This window comes from Gekko japonicus, unplaced genomic scaffold (assembly GCF_001447785.1).
Source record: "Gekko japonicus isolate JY-2015 unplaced genomic scaffold, Gekko_japonicus_V1.1 scaffold707, whole genome shotgun sequence".
Taxonomy (NCBI): domain Eukaryota; kingdom Metazoa; phylum Chordata; class Lepidosauria; order Squamata; family Gekkonidae; genus Gekko; species Gekko japonicus.
This window is the reverse complement of record NW_015164686.1, coordinates 329,245-354,640: the sequence shown is the minus strand read 5'-3', so window position 1 is coordinate 354,640 and position 25,396 is coordinate 329,245. Positions and strand designations below refer to the sequence as shown.

Below are 25,396 nucleotides of genomic sequence, written 5' to 3'. Positions count from 1 at the left end.
TTTGGTTTATAATTTGGCTTATGATCTGCTTTCACACAACTCTGTTTTTAGCTGGCTGCTTTGATGGCCTTGATTGGGCCATCTCGTAAATGAGTTTAATCCTATCTCGTAAATGAGTTTAATCCTATGTGAGGTAGATTAAGGCGAGGGCAGGGGACTGGCCCAAAGTAACGGAGCAAGTTTCCATGGCTGAGGAGGGTTTCAGATCTGGCTCTCCTAGATTCTCGTTCGACATTCTCACCACTGTGCCTGCGGGCTTTCTCCGTGCGGTGGCTTCCACGTGGAGGTTTTGCTGTCGTTGGCCATCCACGCTAGAGTGTAGAGTTTCTTTTTAAGCATTCGTGTGACTTCTTCCCCATACTTCTTTCTGAGTTTTCCTGTTTTGCTCCACTTTTTTTCTTTCCCAAACCTTTTCTGACAAGGTTGCAGTCAAAGTGCCTTTTCACACCACGTCAAAGTGCTTACTTTTAAATACTGTGCCGAAATTGGCGCTGTTTTTGTGGCCTCAGCCAATGCTCCCTCTAAGCTGTGGAGTCTTTTGAGCAAAAATTCTGCTTTGTGAGCTCCTGGCATTAAAGTGGTGAGTGAGGGATTTGGCTGCTGCTTAAATTAGTTTGCTCTGGAGCCATCCTTCCTGAGCTAAGACAAAAATGTGTGAACCGGAGGCTAAGAAACGGTGAGCTAGCTCACACTACCTCAGCTTAGAGGGAACACTAGCCTCAGCCCGCGTGGCCATTTTTTCGCCAGCACCACCACCACCACTAGGCATTATTTTTTAAAAATCAGATGTCAGTTTCCAAATAGCTGTATCTCAGTAACATTGACCCGACCTGTTGCTGTGATGAAGTAGTTCCTCTGAATTCCCAGTTTTCATTTTTAAGAAGTCAGTCACCCTTCTTCCTGACCAAAGGGGCTAGAGGTTGACCCCCCTCCCGCCCTTGGGTTCTCGTCTGTGAGGAAATTTTTTGTGAATGATATTTTCTTAGGATCGTTTAAAGGTCTTTCAGGTTACCCAAGGCGGGGCTGGCACAGCCAGAATTATCCCCGTTGATGAAGAAGCATGTGCCAAATCTCCCCCCCCCCCCTCAAGAGGGCTTAAAATGCTTCTTCTGTGGCTGGATGGTACCCATAGTTTGCTCCTCTCAACACATAACATTGAGACAGATCAAGATGGGTAGCCATGTTAGTCTGTCAGTAGCAGTAGAAAAGGGCAAGAGACCAGCAGCACTGAAAAGACTCATGAAATTGGTGGCACAAAAGCTCATCCCCTGCCACAAATTCACTGCCACAGGAAGTGGTGACCAATGCTCCCTCTAAGCTGTGGAGTCTTGTGAGCAAAAATTCTACCTTGTGAGCTACTGGCATTAAAGTTGTGAGCGAGCACTTTGGCTACTGCAGAAATTAGTTTGCTCTTCAGCCATCCCTCCTGAGCTAGGACAAGAATGTGTGAGCCGGAGGCTAAAAAACGGTGAGCTAGCTCACACTAACACAGCTTAGAGGGAACACTGGTGGTGACAGCTACAAGCATGGACGGCTTCAAAAGGGAATTAGATAAGCATATGGAGCAGAGGTCCATCAGTGGCTATTAGCCACAAGGTATAGATAGGGGCTCTGGGGCAAGGGATGCTCTGTCTTCTTGGGGCTTGGGGGGGCCAACAGTGGGAGGGCGTCTAATGTCCTGGCCCCACTGGTGGACCTCCTGATGGCACCTGGTATTTCTGGCCACTGTGTGACACAGAGTGTTGGACTGGATGGGCCTTTGGCCTGATCCAACATTGGCATCTCTTATGTTCTTAAATTTTGTTTGTCTTTAAGGTGTTTCGTAATGTTGTGTAGCTGTGTGCGCTTCTTTCTTCACTCTAAACGTTTGTTAGCTTGCTTCCAGGAGGACTCCCTGCCTCTGATTTCAGAGGGGCCCCTTGTCCAAGTTCCTGTGTCCAGAGCCGTTCAGCTGACAAGGGACGATGCCGCGAAAACTATTTTGTTGTTAGAACTTGATATTTCTGTAAGTTGAATTTGTCTGGTTTCTCTTTAATGCATGGAGTATGAAGCATAAAATAAATAAGTAGTGGCCAGAAAGCCACAGTTTAGCACCACAACTTAAAAAAGAAGCAAGATTGCTTTACTGAAGGAAGTGTCCAGAGATTGCTGTAAATTTATTTATTTGTAAATTTGCAGGGTAATATGCTATGATCGCGTTTGTGCAGCGACAACGATGCTTGCTAGTAGGCTGAAGAAATGTGAAGGACAAAAGGAGCATACCTAGTACATGATGCTTCCATTAGTTGCATCTTTAATAATAATAATAATAATAATAATAATAATAATACCTTTTGATTTATTGATCACTCAATCCGGCAGAGTTATACGGTTTCACACAAGGGACTAACAATTTCATAGGGAAATAAAGCAGGAAATATTTATTATGGAGGGAAGGGAATGGTATGAGCCCCGTGCAGTTTTGGTCTTGTTTTACAGTAGCAAACTTGTATTTTTAAAACAGGAGACGACTTTCAGCTACCAGCCTGGCGATGCTTTTAATGTCATTTGCCCCAACTATGCCAGCGAGGTGGATGAGCTGCTTCACTTGTTGGGACTGTCAGAAAAGAAAGAACATCTTGTTTGCTTGAAGGTTAAGCCCGGCACTAAAAAGAAAGGTACATTTTGAATGCAGCATGGCTTCCTTTGGACGCAATACTGGGAAATGGTGTAAACTTATCCTTCAGAATCTTCCAGTGGAAATAACATCTTCCCCCCCCATTACTATGTATTTTCTTCCTTTAATTTTGTATTTTATGTATCAGTCAGGTTTGTGTTGTCGGTGTTTCTTGTCTCCTTACCCAGGTGTCTTTCTTCTGGACTCTTCCTTGTGGTAGTTATTGTTAGAAGTGGTGTATGTATGGGGGGAAGGAATGGAAACAGGAGTAAAGGTAAAGGCTTCCCTTGCTCGAAAGCTAGTTGAATCCGACTCTCGGGGGTGGTGCTCCTCTCAGCTTCCAAGCCGAAGAGCCAGCGCTGTCCGAAGAGAGTCGATAATATTAAAAAGGTGGAAAGTTTCTGAACTTTTCTGGTGTTCATTTCCATTCAGCTGTATTCTGCACTAGCAGCATGTTAAATTGTTGATGTGGCATCAAGGTGCCGTTTGTGGTTTATTGGAAATTGGTCACCAGTGCTTTTGGTGGGGCTACTCCTGGGTAACTATGCGCAGGATTGCTACCTTCGAAAACCTCATATGAGTTGAAACTACTGACTGAAGTGCATATACAATGCTGCCTCATTGGGATGTTAGTGGGAAGAGTCAGGGTTATCTTTAATTCAAATTATAGTCCCTGGAAATGTGGAGTTTTACCCCCGTTATCTGGTAGAAATCTAGTTTCGTTTTAGATGGGTCTGGAGCTAGAGGTGGAATCCCAAGGGTGAAATCCTAAACAGAGTTCCACCCTTCTAAGCCTGTTGACTTCAGTGGAATTAGAAAGTTGTAACTCTGCCGAGGACTGCTGGGTAAATGTAGATTCACGTGAGAGCATTCAGGATGCTTGAAGTTTTGGTTTTGGTCCCTTCTTCATTCTCAGCATGCTTCTTCTAGTACCCTGGGACACAGTGTTGATGTTTTGGAGAGCTGTCTGCTATGACCCCAGCATTTGTTTTTTCCCTCTTTATAGACATGGTCAATTCAGAAACAATCAGCACATGTAGATAGATCCAGTTGGTCGGCCGTGTTGGTCTGAAGCACTGCAACAAATTTAGAGTCCAGTGGGACCCTTAAAACCAACAATGATTTATTCAAGAAGAAGAAGAAGAGAAAAGATTGGATTTATACCCCGCCCTTCACTTGGAGTCTCAGAGCGGCTTACAAACTCCTTTCCCTTCCCCTCCCCACAACAGACACCCTGTGAGGTGGGAGGGGCTGAGAGAGCTCTGACAGAAACTGCTCTTTTTTCAAGAACAGCTCTTATCAGAGCTACGGCTTGCCCAAGGTCATCCAGCCAGGTGCAAGTGGGGGAATCAAACCCGGTTTTCCCAGATTAGAGTCCGCGCACTTAACCACTACACCAAACTGGTGCCTTGCACACAAAAGCTCATACCTTAAATAAACCTTTGTTGGTCTTAAAGGTGCCACTGGACTCTAAAATAGCACACGTGTGAGTTTGTGTGGGATTGGTTGTGGTGGTGGTTGTTTCACCGCAGTATGCATGACTTTACCATTTTACACTTTATACAGCACAATCCTAGACTTCTTTCCTTGGAAGTGAGCCCTTGATGGCAGTGTTCCCTAGCAAGAGTCCGGAATTGTTACCTGAATTTCATCTGCCGTCCACCTACTTTGCACGGACCCCTATTTCGGAGAAGCACCCCCAACTGTTGGGGTTCTTCAAAACTGAGCAATCTCTGAGTAGCTTCCAAAGAACCTTTGGGTTTCCCGGCGCATCCTTTGAAAGCCAGTGCTTTGCAGTATGGATGGAGTCTGCTAGCGCCCATGTTTACGATTCGCCGTCCTTGCAAAGAGCAAAAATAATTCTTCGTGTATTCCCTGTTTGTTTTTTCCCTTTAAACAGGAGCAGACGTGCCAGGGTATATACCTGAAAAAAGTTCTGTGAATTTCATTCTCACTTGGTGTCTGGAAATAAGAGCCGTTCCCAAAAAGGTGATTTTACTTTTCCTTACCTTTTACTTCTACAAATACGAAGGCTTAGTAACGTTTTGTACAAATCCGTTGGCTTAGTTAGCTCTGTTCTACTTACTCCCGTGGTTAGTTCACACATACATAGTTCACACCTGAGGGACCGCCTTTCCCCGTATGTTCACCCCGAGAGCACTGAGATCCGGGACACAAAACCGCCTGGTCCCCCCTGGCCCTAGGGATGCTAAGTTAACAGCAACAAGAACCAGGGCGTTCTCCCTAGCTGCACCGATGCTATGGAACGAGCTCCCAACTGAAATTTGAACTCTGTGGGATCTTCGACAATTCCGTAGACCGGTGAAGACCGAACTGTTCCGACAAGCATTCTAATAGCCCTGGCCACACTGGCCGTGCCACATAAGCACTAGCACTTTATAACGGACGGCCGCTAAATCTCGATAGGTTGAATTTATTGTAATGTTTTATAGTTTTATGGTAAGGCATTGTATTAGTTGTGATGATTGGTTTTTTCAGGGCTCTTTTTGTAGAAAAAGCCCAGCAGGAACTCATTAGCATAATAGGCCACACCCAGCAGCAGAACCTCATTAGCATATTAGTCCACACCCCTGACAGCACAGCTCATTAGCACATTAGGCCACACCCCCATGTTACCAGAAGTGTGGTCATCCAGCCACACCCACCTTTTGCTTCTTATTCTGTTGACCTTGTTTGTGGTCAAAACCCAGGGCTTTTTTTGTAGCAGGAACTCCTTTGCATGTTAGGCCACACACCCCGAATGTAGCCAATCCGAATGAGTTTCTGCTGTTGGGTGTGGCCTATTATGCTAATGAGTTCCTGCTGGGCGTGGCCAACTCGGGAGCCGTTCCTGTGCGTTCCTGGTTTTAATTGTATATTGGTATTAATTATTTGTAAGTCGCCCTGAGCCGCCTTGGTGTGAGGGCGGGGTAAAAGTGTGAAAAATAAATAAAATAAAAAATACACACTCCTGCAGTCTGGCTCTGTGCCTGCCTCGGCACCTGCTCATTCCGACATCACAGTTAACGATGTTTGGAACTCGGAACTGTGAGGGTCAGCAAGAGAGTGCCTTTATTTCCCGTGTCAGCACTGGCCTCTTTTTCTGATTTTGAAGGAACACATCTAAGGTTTCTTTACATTTGTGCTTCTTCGCCGAGCAGTTAAAATCTGCTGTTTCCTGTAACAAACCCACGGGCCTCTGAACAAGCCCATGAGCTGCTGGGTGGCAATGGAAAGACAGCTCAGGTTCGGACGGGAGCCACTGCGGTGGAAAGCCTCCACACGACTGTGGCAGCCAGTGATCCAAACAGCTACTGTAGCATCTGCAAAGAACCTTCCATAGGTCCCGGTCACACGCATGAGGTAATGCGTGGGAAAGCAAGGCTATATAAACCCGGAGGAAATTGACCCGCAGTTGCGCGATCACACGGATCTTTGAAGCTGCGGGCATGGCCCCCCCCCACTGCATGATCAGATGCAATCACGGGTGAGTTGGGGTGGGTTCGTTTTTTGCTGTTTGTTTTCGATTCGCTCAAGCGGAGGATCAGCGAATCACATCTCCACACTGAGGGCTTCCTACGGCAATGTGTGATGGTGCACATACTGTTGTTATTGTTCAGTCGCACAGTTGAGTCCGACTCTTTGCGACCCCACGGACCAGATCCCGCCAGGCCTTCCGGTCTTCCGCCGTCCTCTGAAGTTGGCTCAACTTCATGTTCATTGCATCTATGACACTGCCTAACCATCTCATCCTTTGCCGTCCCCGTCTTCTTTGACCTTCAATCTTTCCCAGCATCAGGGTCTTCTCCAGTGAGGGCTCCCTTCTCATTGGGTGGACAAAGTATTTGAGCTTCAGTTTCATTCTCTGGCCTTCCAGGGAACAGTCAGGGTTGATTTCTTTTAGGATTGACTGATTTGATCTCCTTGCAGTCCAAGGGACTCTCAAGAGTCTTCTCCAGCACCATAGTTCAAAAGAATCTATTCTTCGGTGCTCAGCCTTCCTTATAGTCCAACTCTCACAGCCATATGTGACTACTGGGAATACCATTGCTTTGACCATCTTCTTTGACCTTCAATCTTTCCCAGCATCAGGGTCTTCTCCAGTGAGTGCTCCCTTCTCATTGGGTGGCCAAAGTCTTGGAGCCAGTTTGGTGTAGTGGTTAAGTGTGCGGACTCTAATCTGGGAGAACAAGGTTTGATTCCCCACTCCTCCACTTGCACCTGCTGATGTGACCTTGGATCAGTCACAAGCTCTGGCACAGCTGTCCTTGAAAAAGAGCAGTTTGTGTCAGAGTTCTCTCAGCCCCACCCACCTCACAGGGTGTCTGTTGTGGGGAGGGGAAGGGAAAGGAGTTTGTAAGCCGCTCTGAGACTCCAAGTGAAGGGTGGGGTATAAATCCAATCTCTTCTTCTTCAGTTTCATTATCTGGCCTTCCAGGGAACAGTCAGGGTTGATTTCTTTTAGGATTGACTGATTTGATCTTCTTGCAGTCCAAGGGACTCTCAAGCGTCTTCTCCAGCACCATAGTTCAAAAGAATCTATTCTTCGGCGCTCGGCCTTCCTTATAGTCCAACTCTCGCAGCCATACATGACTACTGGAAATACCATTGCTTTGACCATGCGGACTTTTGTTGGCAGGGAGATGTCTCTACTTTTTATCATGCTGTTTAGGTTCGCCATCGCTTTTCTCCCAAGGAGCAGGCGTCTTTTAATTTCATGGCTGCTGTCACAGTCTGCGGTGATCTGGGATCCCAGGAACGTGAAGTCTGTCACCACTTCCACATACTGAGAAGGGGGGGGGACAATGGTATGGAGTTGGGGTGGCCTGATCAGACCATCCCAACGCCATGAGAGCGCGCTGGAGTGATCACACAGGGGAAAGTCCCATCTGTGGCCCATAGCAACCCATTTGATACTGGACTTCCCCCGGTATTTTTTAACTCCGCTTCTTCTGCAGAGCGAGACAGGCTGCTGACGGGTGCGGGATGCTTGCCAGATGTTCCTGTGTGATCGTGCCCTTAAAATCTGCCTGGCATCCGTGCTTTATCGCGCAGCTAATTCTGCATGTGATTGGGACCATAGTCTCTTGCCAGCATGTGTGTCCACCCTGACCTCTCCCTTCTGTCAGCAATGTGGCCAATGCTCCCTCTAAGGTGTGGAGTCTTGTAAGCAGAAATTCTACTTTGTGAGCTACAGGCATTAAAGTTGTGAGCGAGCGATTTGGCTGCTGCACAAGTTAGTTTGCTCTGGAGCCATCCTTCCTGAGCGAAGGCAAAAATGTGTGAGCCGGAGGCTAAAAAACTGTGAGCTAGCTCACACTCACTCAGCTTAGAGGGAACACTGAATGTGGCTTCTTCCTGGAGTTGCAGCAGCTGAGCAGAACCAGGAAGCAGCATCCAGTTATCTCTGCTGGTCAGGAGAACTGGCCTCCTGCTGGACTGTGTAGGCAGGACATGTGAGCAGGTGGCTGTGGCACGGAGACAGCCGGCTGAAAGGGGGCTTCTCATGTGTGACTGTACCCGTTGTAGGAACTGACAGCTGCTGCAGCCCACAAATGGGGCTTTCTGCCCTGGAAGGCCATGTGAAGGGGAAATGAATTATGTTTTTCCCCCCTTCTCAGAGAGCCAGTTTGGTGTAGTGGTTAAGTGTGCGGACTCTAATCTGGGAGAACCGGGTTTGATTCCCCACTCCTCCACTTGCAGCTGCTGATGTGACCTTGGGTCAGTCACAAGCTCTGGCACAGCTGTCCTTGAAAAAGAGCAGTTTGAGTTCTCTCAGCCCCACCCACCTCACAGGGGGTGTCTGTTGTGGGGAGGGGAAGGGAAAGGAGTTTGTAAGCCGCTCTGAGACTCCAAGTGAAGGGCGGGGTATAAATCCAATCTCTTCTTCTTCTTCTTCTTTACTTTAAAACAACTAAGCTGCTTTTGCGAGAATCAAAACTATGTGTAAGAGGAGGCTCATTAAAAGCAATATAATCTGAACAAGGATAACAGGCAAGTTCAGCTCTAGCGTACAGTTGCTTTGCTAACTAAATTTTAGTTTTGTGACAGTGGCAGCAGTGAGAAATTTACATGGTGCAAAGACCTGATGAAGAATTGGCAAAAAGTAGCCTTTCCCCAAGGAACGTGGGAATAGAACAGCCCTACGTTTATGTCATCTGTACATCTTCTGGTTTTTGAAGTATTACCCCCCCCCCAAAAAAAGTAACAAGCGTGGGTACTATTCATATGTCTAATATGAGTTCTGTCGTGCTGCAGATTTAAATTGCTTCTACAGTGGCTCAAGTTGTTAAGATGCTGAACTACAGGCTGTGGAAGGTCAGTAGTTCAGCAGTTCGAGACCCGAGTGTGCCGCATGACGGAGTGAGCTCCCGTCTCTAGTTCCAGCTCCTGCCAACCTAGCAGTTCGAAAGCAAGAAATTGCAAGTAGATAAATAGGTACCGCTTCGGTGGGATGGTAACAGCGTTCTGTGCGCCTTGGTGTTTAGTCATGCCGGCCACATGACCACGGAAACGTCTTCGGACAGCGCTGGCTCTTCGGCTTGGAAACGGAGATGAGCACCGCAACCCTAGAGTCGGACTCGACTGGCTTTCGCGCAAGGGAACCTTTACCTTTACAGTCATTATGTCTTCCCCCTAGGAATGGGAACGGTAATGCTGTGAAGGAGTTTCCCTTCCATTAGGGAAATCATAGCACTGGTATCAAAGTACAAATCCTGTGGCTCCTTTGGGGACAGACTGGTATGAAACCAAAGTAAAGTTAAGATCACTTTTTAGATGATGTGCTTTTAGACTGATCTTTGTGGATCTTTTTTCAGTGTGGACCACTAGATGTCAGCATTAAATAGCCTGCCAAAGGAATCTGGAAACGAACATAGCTTGTCAGTGGATGTGCTCCTAGTATATTTGTGAAAGCAAAGGGTACGTTAGCTCACCAGCAGGGTTCCCTCTAAGCTGAGTTAGTGTGAGCTAGCTCACAGTTTTTTAGCCTCCGGCTCCCACATTTTTGTCTCCGCTCAGGAAGGATGACTCCAGAGCAAACTAATTTATGCAACAGCCAAATCGCTGGCTCACAGCATTAATGCTGGTAGCTCACACAGCAGAATTTCTGCTCCCAAGACTCCACAGCTTAGAGGGAGCATTGCTCACCAGAGCTACTCAAAGGGTTCACAGTACTCATCTGGCACACAATACCCTGTGTGTTTAATTTGTGAGCATTAAACTCAAAGTGAGCACACATGGTTGTTGTTTTTTCACAGGCGCATGGGCCGCGCGTAGGGATCCATTTGCCCGCGTGCGGTGGGAGATCTGTCACCCACATCTGCTGCCTACTGTGGCCCTGGGCTGTGGGCAGAAGCTGGCCAGCCAAACGGATTGTCGTCCCTGTGCGCAACTTCGGGCGTGACCTGGAAGTGACGTCATTGCTTTGGGGCAACGCTCTGGCACTCGCCCCAAAACTCTATGGCTTCTGCCCTCACCCATCTCCCGCCTGACAACCCCTAGCCATGCATGATTTGGAGAACCAGTATACTGGATTGTTTTTTGGTTTGGAGAGCCAGTTTGGTGTAGTGGTTAAGTGTGTGGACTCTAATCTGGGAGAACCGGGTTTGATTCCCCACTCCTCCACTTGCAGCTGCTGGATGACCTTGGGTCAGTCACAAGCTCTGGCACAGCTGTCCTTGTAAAATAGCAGTTTCTGTCAGAGCTCTCTCAGCCCCACCCACCTCACAGGGTGTCTGTTTTGGGGAGGGGGAGAGGAGTTTGTAAGCCGCTCTGAGACTCCCAAGTGAAGGGCGGCAGGGTATAAATCCAATCTCTTCTTCTTCTTCTTCTTGTGGAAGGGATCAGGGAGACCCGAGTTCCAATCTCTACTCAGCTCTGGAGCTCCATGGGCTGCTTTAGGCAAGACAGAGTCCTGTAAAGAGCCATTCACCTGGTCCCCTAGGATGCCCAGGCAGAGAAGATGGACAAAGTTGGGTTCTTTTAGGTTCCCTTTTGGGGCCCACAAAGGACCGATGTGGGCACACAAGACACCAGTGGAATGTGGTTTGATGCCTTTTGTGGTTTTACTTTTTGCAAGTGTGGCCTGATGGGGAATTGTTCTTTGTCTCTCTGCACCGAACATCTGTCTGTGACCTTGAAGGTGAGGCATTTGTCACAGGTGGGGTAGAGGAATACTAGTGGGGGAACAATGCTCCTGTTAAGTTGTGGAGTCTTGTGAGCAAAAATTCTCCTTTGTGAGCTGCTGGCATTAAAGTGGTGAGCCAGCTATTTGGCTGCTGCATAAATTAGGGTTAGGCAGGGGTCATTTCCTGCGGGAGCGCACAGGAGCGGAGCTCCGGCAGTAAAGAGCCCAGTTGGCGGGCACATGCAACAAGCCCCACCCCCTGCTCCCAGCAGCCCTCAGTCAGAGCAAGAAGCAGCCAGGTAAGTTGCAGAGCCCCCCCCCCCGATAGCTAGCAATCCAAAACAGTCCAGTGGCACCTTTAAGACCAGGTTTTATTCAGGTACAAGCTCTCCCTCCTCTGCGAAGACAGATCTGCACGTTCCCCCCCCCCCATATCTAGCAATCCAAAACGGTCCAGTGGAGCTTGAGCGGTGGGTGTTGCCTTTTGACACACTTCTGGTGATGTCAGGGGGTGTGGCATACGCAAATAAGTTATGCTAATGAGCTTCTGCACCTTTTTTCCTACGAAATCACCCCTGGGGTTAGGGTTAGCTGAGCTGAGACAAAAAATGTGTGAGCTGGAGGCTAAAAAAACTGTGAGCTAGCTCACGCCAACTCAGCTTAGGGGGAACACTGGTGGGGAGCGATGTTTGCATTGGCAGAGAAAAAATCTCTCTGGAGATAAGCGGTTTAGCCCAAGCTCAAGACCACCTCTCCTCTTCCCCGGCAGGCGTTTTTACGCTCCCTAGTAGAGTACACAGCTGATACTGGGGCAAAGAGGAGGCTTCAGGAGCTGTGCAGCAAGCAAGGGGCTTCCGATTACAACGCTTTTGTCCGAGACGCCGGTGTCTGCCTGCTGGATCTGCTCCGCGCTTTCCCAGCCTGCAAGCCCCCGCTGAGCCTGCTGATTGGTAAGTGGTGGCCTTGAATGTACAGAAAGGGGATACAGTGACTCTGGGGAAATCAGAAATAAGACGCATCTACTACACTGAAAAGGAGGAGCGTAAGAGAGATCCACTGATGCATTTATGAGATGCTAGTAGGCAGATGGTGGTGGCTCAGAGGTGAAGACGCTGAGCGGCAGACTGGAAGGCAATTTGAGACCCGAGTGCCGTGTGACGGAGTGAGCTCCCGTCTCTGGCCCTGGCTCCTGCCAACCTAGCAGTTCGAAAGCAAGACATTGCAAGTAGATAAATAGGTGCTGCTTTGGTTTGGAAGGTAACAGCATTCCGTGCACCTCAGCGTTTAGTCACGCCAGCCACATGACCACGGAGATGTCTTCGGACAGCGCTGGCTCTTCGGCTTGGAAATGGAGATGAGCACTGCAACCCTAGAGTTGGATCCGACTGGCTTTTTGAGCAAGGGAAATGTTTTACCTTTATCTTTAGTAGGCAGATGCCCTGACCCGGAGAGTCCAGGCCGGCCTGATCTTGTCAGACCTCGGAAGCTAAGCAGGGTAAGACCAAGCTAGTCTTTGGAGGGGAGAACGGGGGTCTTCTGTCAAAATCAATTTGGAAACTCCCAGCTGGTCCAGAATGCTGCAGCTCAACTACTAGAGGGAGAGAGTAAACCAAGAAGGGATCACCGTTATCCATATAGGAAATACACCAAACAAGCAGGCACTGTGACATTTAGTAAATCTTTTCAAGGTGAACATCTATATATCTAATAGCCAAGTTGCCCCCACCGTATGAATATCTAAATTTCCCTCCACACTTGGAGGAGTCCCCAGGTGTGCAGAAAAATCTAAAAAGTTGAAAAAAATATACGGGGGATACTTAAAGGTAAAGGTTCCCTTGCTCGAAAGCCAGTCGAATCCGACTCTAGGGTTGCGGTGCTCATCTCCGTTTCAAAGCCGAAGAGCCAGCGCTATCCGAAGACGTTTCCGTGGTCATGTGGCCGGCATGACTAAACACCAAGGCGCACGGGCAGTGGCGACCCGTCGCCCTCCCTCCTATCCGCTGGTGCGCAGATCACATCCCCTGGAGGTCCGGGAGATGCGTCCGCCAGCGTGTCGCCATAAACCGTAAGTCTGCACCACTGTTGGTTCTATAGATCGCTCTTGTGTCTCTTTTTTTCTCTCTCTGTCTGTGCCTTACTGAATTGTAGTTCTTGCTTAGCTCTTGGCATTGTATTCATATCACTTCCTACAGCACCGCATCGCACCCCATTTTTCCCCATGTAGCTCAACCTCTTTTCTGAAATCTGTGCATTTCCTGGAGTGGATATGTGCTTTTCTCTATTGCAGCAAGGATGTGTGATTTGGCATGAAAAATCCTTTTTAAAGTGAATTGCTCTTGTTAGGAATAGCAAAATGAGCACAAAATGGAAGTATAACGGCGTGGAACATTTCCCTCTAAACCCGCACGAGGCCCTTGTGTGTTTCACTTAACATTTATTCGATTTAGAACATTCTTTTATTGCTTTTTGACATATATTCTAGTTCCATGTAAGACCACAAGTTAATGTAGCATAAAAGCAAAGAGAATGAGTTGTTAACTAGGGAGTGATTTGTGAGTAATTTGCGCAAGAGTTAAGATTTGTATTATTTCAGTCCCTCCCCTGCAGTATGGAGCTACTGGTACCTGACTATGTTAAATGTTTGCTGTAAAAGGAACACGTGTGAAATGCTTCCGAATGCATGCAGTATGTCAAGAAGTCATAATATGAAAAAGCACCGCTAATGCGGGTGAGCGTGGAATGATGCGTGGAATCCTGCACTGACCAGCTTCTCTTCTTTCTAGAGCACCTTCCCAAATTGCAAGCCAGACCCTACTCTGCTGCAAGGTAGTGTAACTTCTGAACTTGGTTGGGTCCTAAAAACGGGTATGGTGTGTGTTCACAGAAAGATATTGAACGGGATTCACTATGGGAGGAGTAACTTGTCAACTTACTGAAGCGGGAAAGTAGACCTCCCAGGCATGGTGGTCGGAGGCACTGGAGACTACATGTAGAGGGCTGCTTCAGACACACGTATACCCCTCGTCAGGGGTCATTTCATAGAAAAAGAGGTGCAGGAGCTCATTAGCATAACTTATTTGCATATGACACACCCCCTGACATCACTTGAAGTGTGTCAGAAGGCAACACCCACCGCTCAGGCTCCACTGGACTGTTTTGGATTGCTAGCTATTGGGGGGGGGGGAACGCACAGGTCTGCCCTCGCAGAGGAGGGAGAGCTTGTACCTGAATAAAACTTGGTCTTAAAGGTGCCACTGGACTGTTTTGGGCCGGGGGGGGGGGGGCTCTGCAACTTACCTGGCTGCTTCTTGCTCTGACTGAGGGCTGCTGGGAGCAGAGGGTGGGGCTTGTTGCATGTGCCCGCCCCCTGGGCTCTTTACTGCCGGAGCTCCGCTTCTGTGCGCTCCTGCGGGAAATGACCCCTGCCCCTCGTGATTGTCGAACACTACTCTTGCTGTTGAATGTGTGGACTGACGTCATTGAACAACGTGGGGCCTGCTGTAGAAGCCTCCATCTATAGTAGTCGAAGAACCGTGGTTTGTTCCCACATGTAAATCCCTGCTTGACGATGTGCCCCCCCCCATGTGGTGAATAGGCACACATGAAGCACGCCCCTGTCTCTGATGCACACGGAACATCATGCCGCCCAGAGAGTCCTCGTTCACGCTCCTCTTTTTTAACTCCGTACTGTTTCTCTGGCTGGTGTTGTTTGCTGCATGTGCTTTGCATTGTCCGACACACACACACGCCACCCTCACCCTGTCTCCAAACATAACCTTTGATTGTTCATCATTGTGGTACTGATGCAGTCCCACACGGGTACTGCGCACGTGCAGGCCTAACAGAGAGGTGCATGAAGTTCAAACGCACTGGAGAGTCTCCCTTCCCCTTCCCTATGCTGCTTTCCTGCCTTTTCCCAGAGTGCTTAGGAGGGGGAGGAGCGCCCGTCCCTTAGTCCTCTTGCTGCTGCTGAGAGAGCTTCACTTTCACGACCGTCTTTTTGTTGAAGACTTTTCCATTGAAGAAGAGAACTAAAAAGAGCCTCAGAAGACCAGAATTGGTCAATTTTTGAAGAAAATTTATTTTACAGAGCGAGGCCTCAAAAACAGGGCCCACGATGCCCTTTCAAGCGCAGCCAGGTTGGTGTCGTGGTGAAGTGCGCGGACTCTAATCTGGGAGAACCGGGTTTGATTCCCCCACTCCTCCACTTGCACCTGGCTCGATGACCTTGGGCAAGCCGTAGTTCTGACAAGAGCTGTTCTTGAAAAAGAGCCGGTTCTGTCAAGAGCTCTCTCAGCCCCACCGACCTCACAGGGTGTCTGTTGTGGGGAGGGGAAGGGAAAGGAGTTTGTAAGCCGCTCTGAGACACCTTTGGGTAGTGAAGGGCGGGGTATAAATCAATCTCTTCTTCTTCTTTTACCTCACAGGGTGTCCGTTGTGGGGAGGGGAAGGGAAAGGAGTTTGTAAGCCGCTCTGAGACACCTTTGGGTAGTGAAGGGCGGGGTATAAATCAATCTCTTCTTCTTCTTTTACCTCACAGGGTGTCCGTTGTGGGGAGGGGAAGGGAAAGGAGTTTGTAAGCCGCTCTGAGACACCTTTGGGTAGTGAAGGGCGGGGGATAAATCCAATCTCTTCTCACCTCTGAGGCAAAAAAACCCCAAAACCTCGCATTGAACTGGTCGATATTTGAAGAAAAGTCTTGGAAGATTTATATTACAGAGCTAGGCCTCAAAAATATGGCCCAAGGTGGCCTTTTTAGGAATGCTAGCCTCCAGATGGGACCTGGGGATCCCCTGGAATTATAGCTCATTTCCAGGTTAGAGAGATCAGTTCCCTGGGAGAGAATGGATGTTTCGAAGGGTGGACTCTGTGGGACTGTACTCCACTGAGGTCCCTTCCACCCCCAAGTCTCCAGGAGTTCCCCAACTTGGATCTGACCACCCTACCCCCCCATCCCTCGCTGGTGGCCGGGGGGGGGGGGCTGGCAACTCTAGTGCTTTTCAAGGAGTGTATATCTGGCAAGGCAAAAACACTGCACACCGGTTCCATCAATTTTTGTTGTTGTTTAGTCGCACAGTCGAGTCCGACTCTTCGCGACCCCATGGACCAGATCACGCCAGGCCCTCCTGTCTTCCGCCGTTCTCTGAAGTTTGCTCAATTTCCTGTTCGTTGCATCGATGACACTGTCTAACCATCTCATCCTTTGCCGTCCCCGTCTTCTTTGACCTTCAATCTTTCCCAGCATCAGGGTCTTCTTCTCCAGTGAGTGCTCCCTTCTCATTGGGTGGCCAAAGTATTTGAGCTTCAGTTTCATTATCTGGCCTTCCAGGGAACGGTCAGGGTTGATTTCTTTGAGGATTGACTGATTTGATCCTCTTGCTGTCCAAGGGACTCTCAAGAGTCTTCTCCAGCACCATAGTTCAAAAGAATCTATTCTTCGGTGCTCGGCCTTCCTTATAGTCCAACTCTTGCAGCCATACATGACTACTGGGAATACCATTGCTTTGACCATGCAGACTTTTGTTGGCAGGGTGATGTCTCTACTTTTTATCATGCTGTTTAGGTTCGCCATCGCTTTCCTCCCAAGGAGCAGGCGTGTTTTAATTTCATGGCTGCTGTCACAGTCTGCGGTGACATTTGTTTTCCATCAATATTGGAACACAAATCTTGAAGAATTTATACTCTGGGGCTAGGCCTTAGGAAATGTGGCCCCAAATGCTCTTTTCATATAGTGTATGTCCTGTTAAATGATAACTTAAAAAATTAAATGATACCTCTCCATGGTGTTTGCGTGTGCTGTACCCATGTGGGCCACACAGATGACCACTTGATGAACAACAGTGTGACCCTGTGTTCATGCGGAAGGGTGGTATGTCAAGTCTTCTGATAATGTAGCAGTAATACTAGTTTCCAGTCTGCAGACCGGAAGGCCGGTAGTTTGGCAGTTCGAGACCCTAGTACCGCGTGACGGAGTGAGCGCTCCCATCTCTGGCCCCAGCTCCTCCTAACCTAGCAGTTTGAAAGCAAGAAATTGCAAGTAGATAAATAGGTACCGCTTTGGTGGGAAGGTAACAGTGTTCCATGTGCCTTGGCGTCTAGTCATGCCGGCCACATGACGATGGAGATGTCTTCAGACAGCGCTGGCTCTTCGGTTTGGGAACGGAGATGAGCACCACAACCCTAGACTCCAGGGGCCCTGCTCCAGGTTCCCCCCTGGCCTGAGGTGTGACGAGGCCGGTGGTCTTCCTTCCCTAGTGGAGGGTTGCCTCGCCTCCTCCTGGCTAACTTTCTAACACTGACTCACTTCCAGGAGGTTTTGGGGGCCTAGAATACTGGTGACTTTTTTGCTGCATGCTGTTATTTAAAATTGTGTGTATTTTTGACAGTGTGGTTTACTTTATTGTGATTTTGATGGAAAAGAGTATGGAAAAGCAAGGTAGCAATATTTTTTATTCAAATAAGGTTTTTGAGGATTTGTGCAGGGCATCAGAGCCCTTTATAACTTCCTGTGACGAGGAGTAGCATACTAAATACAGCAACTTAGCCATATTTGCATGATACATGCAAGGTTGCAGGATTTAGTTTTCCATCTTGACGATTGTGGTTTTCTTTTCTTACACCCAGCCCTTACTGCAATATTTCTTTGGTCGTGTGTGTGTGTGTCCCCCCCTTGCGGTATTGACTGATTTATTTTTTTTTGTTCCTTTCGTTGCAGCTCCAGTTTATTTCAGCCTGGAAAGATGAGTTTCGTCTTTAATGTTCTGGAGTTTCCATCCCATCTAGGTGAACAGCGAAGAGGCGTCTGTACCGGCTGGTTGGCTGAGCAGGTTGTCCCGTTGCTTCAGTCGAATACGGAGAACCAGACGCCCTTCAGGCCAAAGGTATCTAGCTGCACCCCAAAGCTTGGGGGGGGGGGGTTGTCCTTATTGCAGAACCGTTGTGTGTTTTGGCAACTAAACCTGTGTTTTCCATTTATCCATTGTAATCACGTTGGGGTTTGGTGATGGAAGCTAAGTAGTCTATTCTAGGATTCTAGTTCTGTTCTGATTTGCTTGTTTTTCTTAAATCAGTCAGACTCTTGGACAAAGTTACTCTCAGCAACAGTCTCTGGCAGTGATTTCTTTATTGAGGAATAAAGATGTTCCAAGCTAAGACTCTTACTGTGTCAAAACTGAAGTTCTGTTGCGAAAACCCATAGTTATAGGCAGTTCAAACAAAGGGCCTTTGGTGCCCTCCAGTCACACTCCACAACCATCATGCCTACCTTTCACTCTCTCTACACCCCCACCTGTAAATCTACCATTATGTTTATCTGCAACAGCAGAAAGTGGCACAGAGACTATCCAAGGTCATCCCTGAGAAGAGAGGCTGCTTCAGAAGACTTACATTGCCACTACAACAGAGCCGTTCTCACACTCTCGCACACAAACACACCCCTCTGGAATTTCCCTCCCCCTGCAGGCCTCAAATCCCCAAAACATGACAAATGAGAGTCCGAGTCTAACAGGCAGGACCTTCCAACTGAGTTCATCTTGGACCCGTAAATGCTTCTCCCAAAGATGGATCAGATGAGAGACTGTTCTCGCTATTTTTTCCCCTAGGGTTGACTCTTTTTTAAGGAGCGAAGCAGAGAGACAGGAAAGGTGAAAGGGAGACATGAGTGGTACAAAATGCCCTCTTAGAGGAGGCCCAGTAGTTAAGACCAAAGATGCTCTGGCAGGTGTGCATGCCTAAATGTGCCAAAAGCCATTAACCCACCAAAAAGAGAGATGCTCGTGTGTGAATGTCTTCTCAGACAACAAAATGATTGGGTCCTTAGACGATCAGGACTTTTTAAATTTTATTAAAGTGAGGAATAAGGCATGTGAGGAATAAAGCATAAAATCCCTCTGTCCCAAATATGGCTTTTCGCCCCTTTTGAAGAGAAAAAACCATATCAGCTCTGGGGCAAGTTCCCTTGTTCCAGATAGGAGTCTCAAGAAACACCCAAAGTTTAGACTTGGCAATTTGACACCTTTCCAGGAAGGAATGTAAAACAAATCATTTTGGATAAGTAGGCCTGGATCCTTGAGCAGATGTACATGTCTGGGTCACTGATATACTTCTTTTCCGCTCACATGATTATGAAAAAGTATATTGGTCCTTTCCGCACTTGGATCTCATCCGTGGTTTTATCAGAGTTCAACTCGTGACACAATACCTTGCATTTATCCCTGGTTATAACAGCATCTGTTTATCCCAGGACAAGTGTGGGGCGAAACCGAGGTGACCTCAATGTAATATGGAAACAAAAAATACTCCAAGATAATTACAGGGGTGAACTCGAGTGTAGTGTAGAATGTAAAAATACCCCAAGATAATTACAGGGGTGAACTTGAATGTAGTGTAGAATGTAAGCTTGGGGACAGGGCTGAACCAGGATTTAAAGTCTAGTGTGGAATCACCCAAAGTTGACCATGGAAAATCCAGTTCTGGCAGAGGCCTGTCTGGTAACACAGGTTGGAGTAAAAGGCTGTGCTGAAGACCGTTGCTTTCACCTCTGTGCTGACTGAACAGGGAAGGGTGAGCCTCCTATTAGCCTGACTGGGATAAACTCTAGAATGTGAGCTTCAGATATCTACATATCTGATGGGTGATAAAATCCTCCTTACCACTTGGCACGGTGATGCCAGGGACCATGCTTTTCTGGCACAAGAGAGTTCTCTTGGAGTTCCTTGGCTTCTGTCTTTATATTCTGGTCAACAAGGGCCGTAGCCAGTGGTGGGGCTTCAGGGGTTCAGCAGCCTATCAGTTCGGGGTGAGCCCCATAGAGTCATAGAATGTTAGAGTTGGAAGGGACCTTGCAGGTCATCTAGCCCAACCCCCTGCACTCTGCAGGAGCACAGCCGAAAGATAGCCCTACAACATACCCAAAAGATGGTCGTCCAGCCCCTGCTTGGAAACGTCCAGCGCAGGAGCATCCACCCCCTCCCGAGGCATACTGCTCCACTGCTCAACCACTCTTACAGTCAGGAAGTTCCTCCTGATATTTAGCTGGTAACGACTCCCTTGTAATTCCCACCCATTAGATCTAGTCTTGCCATCCAGTGCCACCGAGTCCCCAGACTCTAGCACCTAGCATTCACCCGGCTGTTTTGCCAAACCCACACTGGAACAGAAAAAGATGCGGCTCACAACAACATTCAAATACCCCGGGGCCAACACAGCCATACTGACTGCAGCGTCACCCCTGAATGTCCATAAAATGGCCATTAATCTGTGCAGACAGCTACCATAAAACCGAGCAATCAAGGGAAGTGAAACCGGCATGCAGTGTGGGGGCTCCCATAAACTCCGACAATCAAAGAAAGTGAAAGTGGCATGCGAGGCAGAGGGGGGGGGGATTTCTGTTCCGGTGTGGGTTTGGTAAAACAACGGAGCAAAGGCTAGATGCAGAATGGGCCAAAGTCAGGAAGTGAAGAGTTTGTAAGCCGCTCTGAGACTTCAAGTGACAGGCAGGGTATAAATACAATCTCCTCCTCCTCTTCTTCTTCTTCTTCTTCATCCATGTTCTTAATTACATCTGACTGCGTTCCAGATCACCATATCCTCTCGGCGGGTCAACACTTTCCACTTGCCGGATGATCCCTCGGTTCCTTTGTTAATGGTGGGTCCAGGAACTGGGATTGCTCCATTCGTGGGCTTCCTACAACATCGGTAAGTATTTCATGATTAGATTTGTTTTTTTAAAAAAAGGCATAGATTGAAGAACTTATGAAACTAGTTTGCAGCACCTGAAAGACACAAAATAGTGAAATCTTCCATCTGACCTCTGTCAGTAGGAGGCTCTTGAGAGTCCCTTGGACTGCAAGAAGATCAAATTAGTCAATCCTAAAAGAAATCAACCCTGACTGTTCCCTGGAAGGCCAGAGACTGAAGCTGAAGCTCAAATACTTTTGCTCACAAGACTCCACAGTTTAGAGGGAGCATTCATAACCAATGCTCCCTCTAAGCCAGTTTGGTGTAGTGGTTAAGTGTGCGGACTCTAATCTGGGAGAACCGGGTTTGATTCCCCACTCCTCCACTTGCACCTGTTGATGTGACCTTGGGTCAGTCACAAGCTCTGGCACAGCTGTCCTTGAAAAAGAGCCGTTTGTGTCAGAGTTCTCTCAGCCCCACCCACCTCACAGGGTGTCTGTTGTGGGGAGGGGAAGGGGAAGGAGTTTGTAAGCCGCTCTGAGACTCCAAGTGAAGGGCGGGGTATAAATCCAATCTCCTCCTCCTCCTCCTCCTCCTCTTCTTCTTCTTCTTCTTCTTCTTCTTCTTCTTCTTCTTCTTCTTCTTCTTCTTCTTCTTCTTCTTCTTCTTCTTCTTCTGCTGCTGCTGCTGCTGCTGCTGCTGCTGCTGCTGCTGCTGCTGCTGCTGCTGCGGAGACTTGTGAGCAAAAATTCTACTCTGTGGGGTACTGGCATTAAAGTTGTGAGCGAGCGATTTGGCTGCTGCACAAATCAGTTTGCTCTGGAGCCCTCCTTCCTGAGCGAAGACAAAAATGTCTGAGCAAGGGGCTAAAAAACTGTGAGTTAGCTCATGCTAACTCAGCTTAGAGGGAAACACTGTTCGTAACCCCAACCAAGGCAGAACTGGACACTGGCCGAGGGCTCCCTTCAATATCCTGAGAGTGTCAGCTGTAGTGGTTACAAAGAAAGGCTTGAAGTGGTGGACAGTGTTTGGTGCAAGATCGAAATCCACAGGGAGGGGAGAGGGCTCTCTGACTGGAATAAACGATGCCAATCAAAGAAAATGCAGATCTGTAAAACTCACATTGGGCATGTCATATAGCCCTTGGTGAGCTTGAATTTTGATTCCTGTATTAAAAAAAAATTAGCATGGTTGTACAAGGAGCTGCGGTGGCTCAAGTGGTTAAGACGCTGAACTGCAGGCTGTGGAAGGTCAGTAGTTTAGCAGTTCGAGACCCGAGTGTGCCGAATCATGGAGTGAGCTCCCGTCTCTAGTTCCAGCTCCTGCCAACCTAGCAGTTCGAAAGCAAGAAATTGCAAGTAGATAAATAGGTACCACTTTGGTGGGAAGGTAACAGGGTTCCGTGCGCCTTGGTGTTTAGTCATGCCGACCACATGACCACGGAAACATCTTCGGACAGCGCTGGCTCTTTGGCTTGGAAACGGAGATGAGAACCGCAACCCTAGAGTCGGATTCGACTGGCTTTCGAGCAAGGGAACCTTTACCTTACTCTCAACCCTGGCTTCAGCAATTTGGGGGTTTTTTTGTTTGTTGATCAGAGAGAAGCTCCGAGAAGACCGGAAAGGAAGCGCTTTTGGAGAGACGTGGCTGTTTTTTGGCTGCCGGTCGGAGGCCAAAGATTACTTGTTCCAGTAAGTCCGTCGCCTTGCGTTGCTCGTTAGCGCTTCATCCCTCATGGCCGTGCTGGGGGAAACCCTGCCTTCTCTTGGCTTTGTCTTCCAGGGAGGAGCTCCAGCGCTTTGTCGAGAACGGCACTTTGACTCACCTGAAGGTTTGTTTCTCAAGAGACCCCCCACCTCCAGCCCATCCAGCTGCTCCAAAATATGTGCAAGATCACCTCCGGCTCTGTTCGAAAGATGTTATCAGGATTCTGCTGGAGGAGAGAGGGTGTTTGTACGTGTGCGGGTGAGTCATGCCGGAAGCTGGATTTGCAGGGACTTGATGAAAGTAGGGATGGCTTTTAGAGTAGTGCTTACGGGCACAAGCCTTCAGCCTCCCAAACTGGAGGCGGAACAAAGTGTTGGGGGCAAAATGCAGAGAAGCAAAATGAATGGGAGCATGCGGGCGCGCTGAGAGAGGATTACTTTTGTTCCTGTTTGCCGGGAAATCCATCAAGTACTGTCTTCTCAGAGTGGTGGTGGCTTTCTGGGGTCTTCTATAAAAGTCTTTCACATCACCTCCTACCAAATCCTTTTCTAACTGGAGATGCCGGGGATCGAACCTGGGAACCTTCTACATGCAAAGCAGAGGCTCTTCCACGGAGCCACAGCCCCTGCATGACAATCTATTTCTGGGTTGGGTTGACTGCAAATATAATGACAGAAAGAACTTGGGGTTCAAGTTCCAGCAAGCAAGAGAGCTGATCTGCAAATAATAAGGCTGGATCAGTGCCCTACAGCCAGAAGCATCATCCCTCCTGATCTGACACATCAGAAAAGTACACAGGGATGTAACTTTTACATACAGGAAGGTTGCATTTAAGCTGTATATGTAACCTGAGCTGTCTGTTTATGTAGGCGCCATCTTGACAAAGCCAACGGCCCCATCCACGGGACTGAAAAGTGTTGAAACATCCGATTAAGTCTCTGCCACTGAAATCAGTGGCACATTTAATAATTCTGTGAGCATCAATTTGTGAAGCTATTAATTTTACAATATAATTAGAGAATTCTGACGTAAACAAGAGAGAGCAACCAGCGAACAATGTGAAATGGAGAGCAAATGCCAGCCAATTTAAAGTAGGCCTGTTGCCACATAAAAATTTTGGACTGGCTGCTATGAGAAATTTAACAATTGGCTTGCTCCTATTTTAGTACTTGCAATGGAACTGAAAGATAATTTAACCAAGAAAGAAGAAAATAAGAAGCTATACTGTTTTTAAAAAGAAATTAAGCTGAATTTAGAGGTTGACACCTTCCAACTTTATAATACTACTCATGAGGAAGATTGCTGAAATGAGTGTAAAAACTGGTGTGCTCATCGAGGATATATTATGTTGGACTTTGCTTTGTTTACGTCAGAATTCTCTAATTATATTGTAAGATTAATAGCTTCACAAATTGATGCTCACAGAATTATTAAATGTGTCATTGTCAATTTTGTCACAGTGGTTTTTTGTTTGTTGGCATGTATCTGCACACTGTGACCCCTTCTCTGGCTTTTTTGACTGAAATCAGTGGAACATAAAGATTGCTAAATTGTGGCTGGGTTTATCAAATTTATATTGGGAATCCTTGGAGTAAACAAGTGGGTTATTGTACCGGAAGAGAACATTTTGCTATTCGAGACCTGTCTCAAGCTGTGAGAGTTGTCGTCTGTTAGCACTATCAGAGTGTGTACCACTAATCCCATTAAAAAACCGTGGCTTCAGTTGAGTGCCAAGCACAAATGCAGCAATGTGTGCTGAAGAACACGCTTCTTCTGGTGCTCAGTTGCCTTCAAACATCACTCATCCTGAAAGTGAAGAGTTACGTAGCAAGTAACTCTCCCAACTTTTCTGAAGCTCCTCTTCTGACCAGGGAATAATTTTTGTGACAGTAGACCATCTGACTGCTTCAACAATGTGAGGCTGTATTCAGAGGGTGCAAACAAACTCTGGCTGCGGTCACACGGAGCATTAGCCACGCTACCGAGACGGAAGATAGGCGGATTTTCCAGGCGCGACCACACCACCACATCTGGGAAGCGTAGAGCTCCTGTGGCGAACCCGAGGCTTCCCGCCGAAGATGCGGGGTAAAAAACTAGTACCTCCGAGGTACTAGTTTCCGGAAACCTCAGGGCAAGGGCGGGCGCCTGATCACGTTTCCGGTGGAATCCCGTGGCATCCAGCGCCCGCCCATGTCCCGTCGCAAACAGGGTTTTTTTTCCAAGTCTCCACAGGATGTGCACAAGCGCCCAACGGCGCATGCGCACAAAGAGGCATCTGACTTGGCTGACACAATCCAATGGCAACTGTTTTCCTGCCTAGAAAGCAGGATTCTAAATCAGGATTAATCTGTGGTTTAGAGTCCCAGTTTGCAGGCAAGCAGAGAAACCAGTTAGCCTTTAACCGTTTCCCCCCCTGTATCTCTCTTTCAGGGATGCAAAAAACATGGCTAAAGATGTGAACGATACTTTAGTGAATATCTTAATCACTGAGAGAGGAGGTGATAAACTGGGAGCCCTGAAAACACTGGCTACATTAAGAGATGAGAAGAGATACCTGCAGGATATCTGGGCCTAAGAACAAGAACCACCTTTGTGCTCACACTTAGTTGGGCATTGTTGATCTCTGGAGAGGCCTTTTCCGACCTTCGGCCACAGCTCTGTCAACTTCACCTGCATCCTTTAAACCATAACCTTTTAATTTGTACTCCGACACTTAAATTTCTCTCATCTGTTACTCGACTCCTGTCTTATCCCAGTGGAAAATTCTGCTTCCTGCACAGTCCTTTCAGAGGAGAGTTTGCACAAATGGTGTCTCTCTCGATAAAGAAATCGTTTATGGACAGCAGGTATTCCCACCTGATTTTTTTTTTCATGGTAAAGATTTAAAATGTATTATTGGGGCCTTTTCACGTATAGTCAGGACTATTTTGGGGCAGGAACGCACAGGAACGGAGTTCCGGCTGGCTCCCAAGTTGACCACGCCCAGCAGGAACTCATTAGCATAATAGGCCACACCCAATAGCAGAAACCCATTAGGATTGGCTACATTAGGGGTGTGGCCTAACATGCAAAGGAGTCGCTGCTACAAAAAAGGCCCTGGGTTTTGACAACAAAGAAGGTAAACAGAATAAGAAGCAAAAGGTGGGTGTTGCTGGATGACCACACTTCTGGTAACATGGGGGTGCGGCCTAATAGGCAAATGAGCTATGCTCTCATGGGTGTGGCTG

The 25,396-nt window shown here is 47.8% G+C and overlaps 1 protein-coding gene across 1 annotated transcript in view; it reads left to right on the top strand.

The window, feature by feature from the left end:
* Nucleotides 1-25,146, top strand: part of MTRR (5-methyltetrahydrofolate-homocysteine methyltransferase reductase) — a 41,712-nt gene extending 16,566 nt beyond the window's left edge. The window contains exons 6-15 of the mRNA XM_015409349.1: nucleotides 1,886-2,005; nucleotides 2,504-2,657; nucleotides 4,557-4,645; nucleotides 11,554-11,734; nucleotides 13,568-13,610; nucleotides 17,500-17,665; nucleotides 20,362-20,480; nucleotides 22,061-22,153; nucleotides 22,245-22,427; nucleotides 24,600-25,146. Coding sequence (XP_015264835.1) covers nucleotides 1,886-2,005; nucleotides 2,504-2,657; nucleotides 4,557-4,645; nucleotides 11,554-11,734; nucleotides 13,568-13,610; nucleotides 17,500-17,665; nucleotides 20,362-20,480; nucleotides 22,061-22,153; nucleotides 22,245-22,427; nucleotides 24,600-24,744 — 1,293 coding nt within the window. The 3' untranslated portion in view covers nucleotides 24,745-25,146. The remainder of the gene's footprint in view (nucleotides 1-1,885; nucleotides 2,006-2,503; nucleotides 2,658-4,556; nucleotides 4,646-11,553; nucleotides 11,735-13,567; nucleotides 13,611-17,499; nucleotides 17,666-20,361; nucleotides 20,481-22,060; nucleotides 22,154-22,244; nucleotides 22,428-24,599) is intronic.
* The last annotated feature ends 250 nt before the right edge of the window (nucleotides 25,147-25,396 follow it).